This window comes from Capricornis sumatraensis, chromosome 20 (assembly GCF_032405125.1).
Source record: "Capricornis sumatraensis isolate serow.1 chromosome 20, serow.2, whole genome shotgun sequence".
NCBI classification, from domain to species: Eukaryota; Metazoa; Chordata; class Mammalia; order Artiodactyla; family Bovidae; genus Capricornis; species Capricornis sumatraensis.
The window spans coordinates 30,711,052-30,724,083 of record NC_091088.1 but is presented as its reverse complement, the minus strand read 5'-3'; the positions used below and the strand labels follow the sequence as shown (position 1 = coordinate 30,724,083).

At 46.5% G+C, this 13,032-nt stretch overlaps 1 protein-coding gene across 2 annotated transcripts; it reads right to left on the bottom strand.

The window, feature by feature from the left end:
- Nucleotides 1–551: 551 nt before the first annotated feature.
- On the bottom strand, nt 552–11,765 carry HERPUD1 (homocysteine inducible ER protein with ubiquitin like domain 1). 2 transcript variants are annotated; one of them, XM_068991941.1, is made up of 8 exons: nt 11,563–11,765; nt 8,739–8,816; nt 8,576–8,650; nt 7,529–7,659; nt 4,407–4,529; nt 3,514–3,864; nt 2,105–2,210; nt 552–1,301 (listed from the first exon to the last, which is right to left on the bottom strand). In XM_068991941.1, the coding sequence occupies exons 1-8, from the start codon at nt 11,707–11,709 to the stop codon at nt 1,137–1,139; spliced, it is 1,176 nt and encodes a 391-aa protein (XP_068848042.1). In that variant the 5' UTR covers nt 11,710–11,765; the 3' UTR covers nt 552–1,136. The 2 variants fall into 2 exon arrangements, with proteins under 2 accessions (XP_068848042.1, XP_068848043.1); XM_068991942.1 differs by having other exon boundaries at nt 8,576–8,647.
- Nucleotides 11,766–13,032: the final 1,267 nt, after the last annotated feature.

The following is a 13,032-nucleotide window of genomic DNA, read 5'->3' as shown; positions in this document are numbered from 1 at the left end:
TGTCACGCGAGTATATGTTCCTCAATTCTTTGTCTCGTCACAACAAACATTTGGAGTGACTGACATTAAAGGCCCCTCAGCAAGTCACAGCTCTCAGATCTTGGATAGACTGTGTTATAGCTCTCCAACAAATCAGAGTTTCAGCTCTATTTTATTTAGGAGATAGCAGGAAAACCCATCTTCGAGGCATGAGGGCACATTGATCTAAAGACAGAAGGAGAAGAGCGCCCCAGCGCGCGGGAGAGAGAGCAAAGCCACTAACTTTAAATTGGGGGAATTTAGAGCTGATGGGTTACAACATAAGCCAATATTATTTAAATCAGGAAATGGGGAGTGCAGGGCAAACACAGGCATAATCTCAGTGCGTTAAAACTTCCGTGGCTTTACCCTATCTTTTTAAACAGTACAAATGGTCCTTTTATAAAAAGAATTCAGGTTGCAAAACATTCAGGTTACTCAAAAATCGGCAACTCAACTGCTGACCACCCAGTGACGACAGACGCGGAGTAAACAACCGAGATGACAGGAGTCTCCGCCAGGGTCCTTCATAGTAAAACTTTATTGAACAGAAAACCCAGCAAAGGTTTTCACCTCTGCACAGCTCCTCTTGGTTTAAAGTAAAGCACTGCATTTTAAAAAGCAATTATACATAAGTCTTTCCTAGAAAAGTCCTGCTAAAACATGTCTAGCAATTTCATTGATTATATAAAGTAGTACACTTAGTGTAATTTAAACATTCCAACAGGAATCAAATCGTACCAGCAGAACCATTTCTGCGTCTATGACATCTATGTACAAACACTCATGCAGACACACACATCTGGAAAAGTTCCTCAGGCATAAACATGCGAAACTAATGCCTTCTACTTACAATGCCTATTAAACTACAACAGTATATATTAAAGCTCTTCAGAACAAAGACATGAGAAGCCTGTAGGCATTTTGTGTTCATCAATTGTATCATGGCTTCATGTCTTACTTACTGCTTTTGCTTAATCACAAAAGCATATCATCCTCTTTGTAGATTCTTATACTATTTCTGTGCCACCGCCACGTCCAGGTAAGGAAATCGAGCCAGCATCAGATGATCCAGTCCACGCCTGTCAAAGCCTCCAGCAGCCAGAGAGGAAACACCGTCAGTTTGCTATGGCTGGAGGGCCTTCTGGAAGGAGAGAGGCAAAGAAAGTCTTGAAGACAAGCCAGGCTGTGCTCATAAATGAAGGGCTGGTCTGCTCGTCACCTCGTACATCCCTGTCCGGAGGGAGGTGGCTGGGATCTTCACTTTCAGGATCAGGGGCCCCCTGTAGGGAATAAACCACAAGGAGAAAACAATTAGGACTGTGACAAGCACCCAGTAACATTAGGCAAGGGCAGAGTGACTCCCTGGGTCCCTGCCCATAAACCAAGTGACGCAGGCAGGACGCCGGGGATGATGTCCCACGCTGGACGGAGCTCCTCCTCCAGCCTCCAGAGCACAACTGTGCTGAACGCGCTCCTGGTTTTCAGTATCCCTGGCCACAGTATCAAATGAAGTAACTAGATCTTCAACTATTATTAAGTTAGTAATTAAGCTTGACACTCATTAAACGTGGATATTTTTCTAACTTTGGCAGTGCTCCGAGTTTAAAAAAAAAGCAACTGAAACTGGAAACACAGGATTCTAAAAACAGATACTACAGTGATACTTTATATGAAAAAGAATCTCCTTTAGGATTGCGCATTATATTGCCTTATAGAAATCCTATTTCTGTATGTTATTTTCCAAGAAACCTATTCTGTGAGAGAGACAGGCACATGTTCCTAACTCTTAATTAGAATAACTCTCCATTAGCAGTTTCCATGGTATAATACATTGTTACTGAGCATGAACACTCAAAATAGTGAATTTCAAAATCCATTTACATGTCCCAAAATGCAAACTGCCACATAACAAAAAGACCTGACAGATTTTGTGACAGTGTTTTAAAAATAGCTACTGCTCTAAGAATAAATTGGAAAAAATCTTGAAATATTTAGTCTAATAAAATGGGAAAAACCACAAGGTATTTAGAGCTGAAGGACTCCTGGGCCTGGCACTTCACACCGGGCTCTCTGGGCTCCATACCTGGAAGTTATTGTTGGGGTCTTGATTCACAGCCTCCTGAGGACCACCATCATTCGGGAAGTTCTGAACTGGCCTCTGCCGAAACGGAAACCACCCGACGTGATGCCTTCGAAGGAAGCACATTAAGTCCATCTTAGTGAAGAGAGTGAGATGTACTCAAGAATTTAAGGGCCCTCTTGATGAGATGAGGTCCCCCTCGCTCCCCTCCTCTCATCAAAACAGGATGCGATTAGAAGCTTGAAGCCAGACCCATTTGCAGACGCATTCTAGCAGGCCAGGTGGAATGCGAGGGTCTCGATGGTCACTATGGAAACCATGCCTGATTCATCACCGTGCACCCAGCAACATAAAGAGCACTTGGTACACAGTATGCGCTCGATACATTCTTGCTCACCTGAGCTAAACCTTACACTTGAAAACTTGAACAGAGAGGAAAAGAAGAAATACACACACGGCTGTGACTCTATGTCCTAACACACTAATAAGACCTAGACTTAGTCACCTAAATATATGATTCTACATACTACAGAATTCAAAAAATTACCTAAAAGTTTTATCTGGAAAATCCACTTAAATCCAAGTATTGAAGCAAACATGACAAAATATTAACCATGATTATAACTGGGTGTGAGTACTGAATGCATTTTTCTAAATATTTCTTTTTTAAGATTTTCTAAAACTAAAAAAATCCATTTTTCCTATAGAGGAAAATTGTTTTCAGTCAGTTTTCACCACAAATAAGGATGTATCACTCCAGGCCAGGGTCTCCCCACTTCGGCACTGCTGATGTCCCAGGCTGGGTGTTTACTGAGGGGCTGAACTGCATACTGTAGGAGGTTTAGCAGCTATCAACTAGATGCTAGTAGAACCACCTCGCCCCATCATCCCTGCTGAGAGTTAACGATGTCCCCAGACACTGCCAAACGCTTGCGGGTAAGGGTTAGGCTTAGAGGGAATGTAAGACCATTCTGGCTGAGAACTACTAGCACCATGGATACAGCCAAATGCCAGGCCCGCAACAGTCCCCTGCCTCTTTAAGATTATGCCACAGCCAGTGGCCTTCATCCTAGGAGGCAGCTGTAGCCTGGGAAAAGACAAATATGTTCTTATTCAACATAAACACAATTTTTCTTTCCATGCCCCAGTATGGAAAGAAGCCTGGCAGGTAGCTTAACTAGAGGAAAAGAAGAGAATGTTGTTCTTGTATCAACACAGATGTAACTGCATCGTCGGCAATGCACAACCAAGCCGTCGATTCTTTACACTGAAAATGCCAGAATGACTTATTAAATATACCTCCTGAATTATTGACTGAAACTGCTCAGAAGAGGCAAGTCTGTACTTGGTTTGAGTCACCACATAGTGTAGTTTGCAGTAAAGAGGGAATAAAAGCGAAATCATCTGCTTACAGGTACATAACCACGGTGGCCCCCATGACCATGAGGAATCGGCTCAGGGAGGAGTAGAAGTAGAGGATGCTGAGAAACACGGAAAACGTGGCGGCTGAGTAGGTCCAGTCCAACCAATCTCGGTTTATCTCGTCATCCTCTTCCACAATGGGGCCTCCTTGAGCATTCATCCGCAGATTCTGATTGGCCCCAGGGTTAACCACCACTTGTGGAGCAGCGTTCTGATTGGCAGGCTGGTTTTCAGCTGGAAATTGGTTGTGGATCGGGGCTGGAGTAGGTGCAGTGACCACAGGTATCTCTTGCGCACCTGGTGCGGGGACAAAAGCCCCTGATGCAGCAGTGGCGGCTAAGCTAAGACAAAAACAAGAGGCAGATACTGTTGAGAGCGAGGCATCCTGAAGGCTGGCTCTCATCATCTCCTTTACATCTTTTACTACTAAGAATTATAAGCAGGGATGTACAAATGCCGATTTCCTTTAACTTAGCAAAGAACTTCTTTACTAGCAATCATATCTTTAAAAGCTTTTCTGCTCCTAAGGGAAGCCACTTGGTAAATTTCGTCTGGAATTAAACACCAAGGCTATCATGAAAGTACAGTGCAATAGTAAATGAAAAATCTCTTAAACCATTAAAGACACCACAAATTGAAAAGGAAGGAACGTATTCTCCACAGTCATCAAACCATGGATCACACACAAGCACACCTGTGTCAATACACAAGTTGGTAGTTACCATTTACACTGTCCACCCACAGAACCAGACACACCAGGGCTCTGCAGATAATAACGAAAACACACTCAGCCCTCCACTTCTGGCTTTACAGGAAACATGGGCGTGAGCTCTTCCGCTCCTGGGAGCCCTGGCCACACCCAGCATGGCGGGGAAACACTCACTACTGCATGTAGTACTGCCGCGCGTACATCTGCTGGAACCAGGAGAGCTGCAGCCACCCGTAGGTCGTGTACCCCGAGAAACCAGGCCCCAGGCCTTGGAATGCTGGCTGGGCCGCTTCAGGCCTATGAAAGATGTTAAAAAATGCTCGGTTTGAGTTGGCTTAGTATGGCTCAATGAAAACCAAGTTTAAGTCACAATCAGGAATTCAAAACAGAAGGAGACAGAAGACTGGGCTTTGTGACAGTTACACGTAGTTTCCAGGCGAGGCACAGTGCAATGCAATCACAGAAGGTGCTGATGAAGCCCTCCTGCCACGGTCTGGGTCCCAGGGCAGAACAAGGGCCCTCGCCCAGCACCAGGGCCTCATGTCATTGCCCTGACGCACAACCAGGTCGACCTTTTCAGTCTGAGCGGATCCCCACCCTTATTTTAGGCTTGTGGAATCTCACTGAAGGTCTGCTGCTGCTGCTGCTAAGCCGCTTCAATCGTGTCCGACTCTGCGACCCCACAGACGGCAGCCCACCAGGCTCCTCTGTCCCTGGGATTCTCCAAGCAAGAACACTGGAGTGGGTTGCCATTTCCTTCTCCAATGCATGCACGCATGTAAAGTTGCTTCAGTCGTGTCCGACTCTGTGCGACCCCATGGACAGCAGCCCACTAGGCTCCTCTGTCCACAAGATTCTCCAGGCAAGAATACTGGAGAGGGTTGCCATTTTCTTCTCCCACTGAAGGTCTAAACCCCACTATTCATCCTACAGGAGCAGCTCAAAAAAGTCACATCTCTCCAAAGCCTTTTCTGCAGGAACTACTCCCCTTCTAACACCATTTTTCTCCCAACCCTAGATCTGAAATATAAAGGGGGCAGAGTTACGTGCGGCATCACCCAGCCATGCTTACTGACCACTTGTGCCCTGTGAGGCCAGCAGGCTGCTATCTCACTGGATCCCCAGCAAGTCTGTGGAGCTCTGCAGCCACGCCATTTACAGAGGGGAGCCTGAGGACAGCTCAGGGAGGACAAAGGATTTGGATGAGGCTGCCGAACTCCTAAGCAGTTAGGGCTGGACTGAAGCCCTGTTTATGTGACACCAAACTCATGCTTGTCATTCAGCACAGCCTGGGGCAGGGGCAGGGTGTGTATGGGAGTCATCTTCCGCCTGTGAGCCCTACACAGTGAACTCCTTTGGCATCAGGTCACAAACTACAAACTACCAGAACTGCAGGAAGACCAGGAGAAGTTGTGTGGTCATCTGTGCTGGCCGACTCATATCCTTAAACAAAGGTGCATGCACTGTCTGTCCAATAAATATTTGTTGGATGAAATCAACAAGTTTTGCGACAGTGAAATTCACAGAGATATGAGCCTCAATTTTCAAATCATACAGTCAAAAAAGAGATGCAGTTTTAAGAGCATCTATCCAATAATGGATTCAATTATCTGACTTGTACACCGACAACAGTATTTTAACCAAATTCCACACCCAGAGTACTTCAAAAATTGTATTCTAATACAAGGATGTCATGGTAGGATACTGTTTTTGATTATTTAAAGATACAAGGTCCTAATGTATGATGCAGGGAACTATACTCAATATCCTGTGATAAATCATCGTGGAAAATAAAAATTTAAAAAGAATGTATATATGTGTATAACTGCATCACTTTGCCATACAACACAGATTGGTACAACTCTGCAAGACAACTATGAGTTCATGTTCAGTTGCTCAGTCGCGTCCAACTCTTTGCTATGCTATGGACTGTAGCCCTTGGGGCTCCTCTGTCTATGGGATTTTCCAGGCAAAAATACTGGAGTGGGTTGTCATTTTCTCCTCCAGGGGATCTTCCCAACTCAGGGATCGAACCTGGATCTCCTGCACTGGCAGGTGGATTCTTTACCACTGAGCCACCTGGGAAGCCCCATGTCAATAAAAATTGCAAAAAGATACAGTGTGTGTGTGTAGAAATGACAAAATAAAGTATTTTTGTTAGCTCTGATGACAACACTCCAGATATACAAGGTAACTAACTACAAGGTTTTCAGAGTTATATCCTGAAGTATATGGGGGTGAACGGACAATGTCTGAGAATTATTTTTAAATACCTCAGGATAAAAGGAAAGGAGGAATAGAGAAGGCAAGTATGGCAAAAAGTTTTAATCATTACATGAAGATCGATTATACAGTTCCCTCTACTTCCATGTATATCTGAAATTTCCATTAAGAAAAGAACCAACTCTTCATTCCTCAAATGTCTGACCAGCAACAATCAGGTATTGAAAACTAAGAAACAGAAGGCAGGAGACTCAAGAGAGGAAAAGAATTTCAACTCATAATTAATAAACTGTTTTTTCCCATAGCATCTTTCCTAAAAAGGTGTTCTGCTGCTGCTAAGTAGCATCAGTCGTGTCCAACTCTGTGCACCCCATAGACGGCAGCCCACCAGGCTCCCCCGTCCCTGGGGTTCTCCAGGCAAGAACACTGGAGTGGGTTGCCATTTCCTTCTCCAATGTATGAAAGTGAGAAGTGAAAGTGAAGTCACTCAGTCGTGTCCGACTCTTAGCGACCCCATGGACTGTAGCCTACCAGGCTCCTCCGTCCATGGGATTTTCCAGGCAAGAGTACTAGAGTGGGGTGCCATTGCCGGCTATAAAATACAAACAGCCCATACCATTTAGACACTTCTGGCTTTGGCTCTAAAGAAAAGCTCTAATTGCACCCCTCTCCTAGCTTCGCCAACACAGTTTCTGGCAGAGCATTTCTCAAATGATACCTTCACCTTTTGTCACCCACTGTTACGACAAAGCACAGAGCCACTCAGCAAAGCGGCTGCACAGTGCTGACCACAGCCGTTCCCGGCAGCAGCACCGACTCCCACCGTGAGGTCAGCGCTGTGCCTGGCACACCCACGGAGAAGGAATGCCCAGATTTGCATGATGCGCCTCTCTACTTTGCAGATGTTCCCAAAAGGCCATGTATTAAGTTAAATACATAAGAGGTCTTTAAAGTGAGCCCTTATAAAGCAAAACTGCGTCCCTTTTAAAGTTCCATGACTTATAGTACAAACACAGCTTATTCGTAAGTTGATGCAACTGATGCACGTTCATGTTCTTTATGACAACACTCACCTTGAGATGTTCTCCCATCCAGAGGGAGAAGGGTTCGGAAGAACCTCCCTCTGCCTTAAACCATCCCTTGAGGAATCCCCAGGGGACTGTCCCTGATTAAGGCCAGTGGGCTGCTCTGTGGATTCAGCAACCTAAGTGCAACATGAACACAAGAACAAAAGGCCTGATGCAACTGTCTGAAATCGAGATTCAAGGCTTGTTTCGCTGTGAATGGATGCCTCAACCCGGACCTCTGAACTTGACAAAAATCAAACAGACGCCATGTTACATAAAGATATTCTGAAATTTTCTCAACACAGTATCAATACAGAGATACTAAATCTATACTTTTTCCCTAGAGTAGCTATGCTGTAGTTTCACTAAAATCTTCCAATGAAGTTATCATTGCTGAGAAAGCAATAGCTTCCTATTACTGCTCGATTCATCTTATGGTGTTAAATTTACTAAATCAAGAAATTAAATTCGATTGATAAGGCTTATAAATACAACACAGACCTGAAGTATTTTAGTATATTCAGATGTTTCAGGATGTACTGCTGTAATGCAAATTTAGCGTGTATCACATTAGAATATTAATAGAGTATATTTGAACTAATACTGTGAAATGAAAAACAAGGGACTTTAACCAATTAACACGAGTCTTTATAAAGATTGTGGTCTTTTCCTATCCCAACAAATGAAAATTTCCAAAGAAAATAGTCACTTTTTTACTATATAAAAATGAATGATTCCTTAGAAGAAATTTATTCTGTGCTAAATTCACGACTGCCTTGCTAGTCTGGCGATCTGGACACCAAGCCACTATAGGTCAAACTGTGTCCCAGAAAAGAGAGTACTGCAGAACTCCACTTTTCCACGACAAGACTAATAGAACAGTCTACTTCTATTATAGTAAACTCTCATTTGTACTGATAGCAGTTTACTCCTGAGACAAAATTATTACATGATAAAGAGGCTCGCTTAGGAGTTTAACCCAACTTCCTTTATTTCTACCTTGACAGTCTGAATGACACAAACTGCCATGTAGTCATGAAAGAGCAGACGTACCTTTGCACCGGCTTCCGGCGTTTTTGAAGTACTCTTCACATTGCACACCAGATGCATAACATGCCGTTTTTCCTGCTGAAAGTAATAAGGAAGTACTTTAGGCTTGAATTCCACCCGGTTAGTGCTTAAAAACATTCAAAAACTTAACAGTATTAAGTGATACCTTTGGAAGCAAGTCCCTGAGACACTGGTGATCCAACAACAGCTTCCCAGAATAAATTAATCTCTGGTCCTCTGGATGCTAATGGAAAGAAAGAGTAGCACAGGTCAGCACTTAGTCCTGCAAGTTCCCAAACAGAAGACACCGTTTTACACAAATATTAAATTTTTTTTTCCCCCAGCATCATAGGAGAACATTTTTCCAAAGGCCCATATACTTTTATTTAGAACATTCTCAATAAACCGATTTCTAACATGCAAACAAATTCAGGAGGGCAAACTACGTCCAGTCCACAAAGCCTATGGCAACACCAATCTGAATTTCCTACAGTAACCAACTTCAAAACCTCCTTTGGTCTCAGAGAAGTCAAAGCTAGCCTTCACTAAAACCACAGAACACCATCCCAAGATAACACGAAGCAGTTATAAACTTAAGCCCTCCAAGAGACTTTTCCCAACATACAAATGCAGCTAGAGAGGGGATGCTGTGTGGCAACACTCCACACAGCCCTGTGAGATATTCAGTATGCCTATTTTAACACGGGTTAGGTCTCTGGGTCAGGAAGGCCTACTCCAGTATTCTTGCCTGGAGAATTCCATGGACAAGAAGAGCTTGGCAGGCTACAGTCCATAGGGTAGCAAAGAGTCGGACATGACTGAAGCACCTTAGCAAGCAATTCTAAGGGGGAGGGGGAACGTCTAAAATTCACTGGTCCAAGGTCACCTGCTGCTAAAGTCAAGATTCCTAACCCTCTTTTCCATTCCAGTGATTTTAAAACCACAATGGTGCCACACACTTTTATACAGATCTCACTTTTAAAATCTATTTTTAATTCCCTTAAAAGCTGGACTTAAAGGCTTCAAATGGTATACACCAAAGTCAGTACACCGGAGTGCACCACTAACTTCTTAACCTACTCTTGCCAGAATAACCAACTATACAAAATTTGCATTCCTGTGAAGCAGCCAGAGATACAAAGCAAGCTGTTTAAAACAAAACAATAACAGTATCTATTTATCTGTGTAAATCAGGACTTTTTTTTGACACTGGGCAAGTATAACAAACTACAGAAATATACTGAATGTTGGGTTCACCATCATTCTCACCAACTGAACTTTTTAAGTAAACACTATACACTTGAATTTGTAAATGTTATTGCATAGGTGGGATCCTGCATTATTAAAGAGTTCCACATTAGGAAAGGTTTGAAAACCACAGGTGCCTGTGATTTGAGGCCTGTTAAAGGCCTGAACTGACACTGGTGTCTTTACCAAGAATGCTGATTTGAAGAAGAAAGGGTTCTCACATTACAAAGCAAACGACGAGTGTGCTTCAGCCATAATTTTTAAACACAAATTTACATACCCCAGACACCTTTTACTTACAACTTTAGGTCCTCAGATTTAATAAGAATGATGCTCCTCACCCAGGGAAGCCCTAAAGGAAAGCTCTCTTCCAAAACACCGCCTTTCACCAAATGATGCAACAAGAGCCCACACCTGCCTCGCCAATTTGTGTACCTAATAGCCATTCTCATAGCAGCTTAACACCTGGTTTCTTGGAAGCAACTATGGTGACCTTGCAAAAGTGCCAAGATAAATGCTAACAGAATGGGAGCTTCTTAAATAAGTAAATTTCAAAAGAACGGCTCAGGACGGACACTCACACTTCCACTTTCTTGACAACACAGAACAAAAATAACCTGACCCATTAGCCATGGCACGTTCTAACGCTTCAGATAAGGAGGAACAATTTCACAATCTCGTCCTGACTTGATGCCCTCTCCTGTTTGATGGAGGGGAATTACAGCCGCCGGCAGCAAAGAACACTGCTGACACTTACATAATATCAGAGTAGAAAGTAAATACAGGAAGGGCCAGTTCATGGCTTCCGTCACGTGGTGGGGAGGGAGGGCTGTCGCTAAGGGTGATGTCGACAGAGGTGTCAACCAAAACAAAGCAAGGAAATCTTTGTAATTGTGGGACCAAAGTCTTTAAAACCCAGACTCGGGGAGGTTCCCTCCACCTATTTGCGTTCTAAGTCACTCTTTACCAGAAAGTGCACGAGGCTCCTCCCTGGGACTAGGCAGAGGCTGTGGAGTCCAGCTCACAGGGAGGGGCCCCCGTGGCGGAAGGTGGACGGGGAGAGGAACAGCCACGTCCTTGCTCCTGGGTGTGGGGCCTTAGGTACACACGGCCGGGCGCTCACCATGCTTCTCTGTAGCCACTGGCCTGGGCTTAGCCCCTGCACTCTCCTCTCCGCAATGAGAGGCCACACCAGAAAACTCATTTTGCACCCTTCACGTTTTCTTATTTCCTTATTTCTTTCTAACTTAATCGGATACGATCCTAAACAGGAACACGTCGCTCTGACGTTTGGGGAAAACTGAGGTTTGGAGAATGAAATGATTCACCCAAGGTCAAACTGCTGTTTCAGCGGCTTGGCTAAGGCTGGAGGCCAGATCTACGGGATGAGAAGGAGTCTGGAGAGGTATATGGCAGAGTTTGGGGGCCTAGAAGGCGACGTGACAGGGGAAGGCGGCCCCGTCAGGAAGGCGGGGCGATGGCGGCCTAGAAGGAGGAAGAGACAGTCGCGGGGCCAAATCAAGGGGCGCCTACGGCGGCAGGGCACTAAAAGGGGGAGACCAGAGGCCTGGGAAACTGGACTTGGGGGGAGCAGCCATTGGAGGCCGGCCGGCCAAGGGAAAGGGTACGGGGAGAGGGGAGGTGGACATGGCCTCTCTAGTGGGAAGGGGCGCGAAGAGCGCTGCGAGATGACAGCCGGGGTTGAGGGATGCTGGCAGCGGGAGTCGGGGGCCCCCTCTCACCGGGCGCTCGGGGTAGACGCGGCTCAGATGGGCCTTGAGGCGGCCCACGCTCCAGCTGCGTTGGGCGCTCAGCTCCAAGTCTCGGTGGCGCTGGTTGGGGCTCTTCACCAGGAGCGTAACGGGCTCGGGCTCGGGCTCAGGCTCCATGTCGGTGGCGCCCCCAGACAGTAGGGAGGAAGAGTCCCAGCCGCCAGCAACCCCCGCAACGACGGTTCCAGTCTCCGGGGCGCGCGCCTCCGCCTCTGGCACCTTTTATAGACACCCCGCGCCCGGACTCTGCGGACACAACCCTTTGTGGCTGTCGCCCATTGGCTGAGGCGGAGGCCCCTGCCCTAACGTGGCCCAATCGGCGCCCAGCTCCGTGGGCGGAAGGGCGGGCCAAGGCCCGTGGGCTCGGGCTGATGCAACCGGCCGCGGTGGCGTCACCCAGAGTCGCGGCTGCGGCTGGGGAGCCCGGGTTCGGTGATCATGCTGGGGTGCGTGCGCCCCGTGTGGGGCGCCTCAGCCCTGAGGACACTGGCGTGCTCCTTGGTCGGGTTGCTCAAGGCCGTTTAGGGAGGGCCGTCCCTGTAGCCTCCCGGTTTGGCAGCCTCTGCAAATTGTTTCCTCACAAAGCAGCACCCCCGCCCCTTTGCCCCCAGTCCCACTTACTCTTTCCCTTCCCAGGGGTGGCCCCCCAGACGTCAGGCCCCCAGGGCAGGCCGCGCCACCCCAACCCTTGCCGCGGCTCAAAGAACCGCTGAGCGGACCCAGTTTGCGGCGCCCTAGGAGGGCCAGGAAGAAGGGCGGATCCTTCCTGGGTTAAGGATGCAGGAATCTGAACCAATGCGGCCTGTTCATCTGTGACCTCAGTCTTGAAAGTTACACCCCCAAGTGTGGGACATCATACTAATGAGTGGCAGGCAGGGCACAGTCTTGGTTAAGCTGGGGGCTGTTTGAAAAAGTCCTCAGTCTATAGGATACTAACATGCTTCTTTGAAACGGGCTGAGAAGGGAAGGCAGGATTCTGTTATCCTAAAAAGTGACCTCAAAGACCTTGCTGCTGTAGACACTCCCTCTCTCTGTAGGAAAAAAGGTCTTGAAAAAATAAAACTGCCATTGTGCTTAGCCCATCCTTGTTCCAATCTTGTTGGGGTATCTGTTTTGTCAGGTGTCTGAAGTTTGGTAAGGGCAAGAGAGGAACAGGAGGAACCTGGTCTGGTTGGCGGATGTAGTGCCACAAACGGGGTGGCTTAAAGGACAGAAATGTATTAGCGTCTCATGGCTCTAGAGCCTCGAAGTCTGAGATCAAGGTGTTGGGCAGGGTTCGCCCTTCTGAAGGCAGTGTGCAAGACTCTTCCCTGCCGGCAGTCTCTGGCATTTGCCGGGGTGATGCTGCCTTCCTGGTCAGCGTGTCGTTCCTCCCCTCACCCCCAGTGTTCATGCCCTCACATCATTTTCTTTATGCACGTCTCTGTGTCCCAGTTTCCC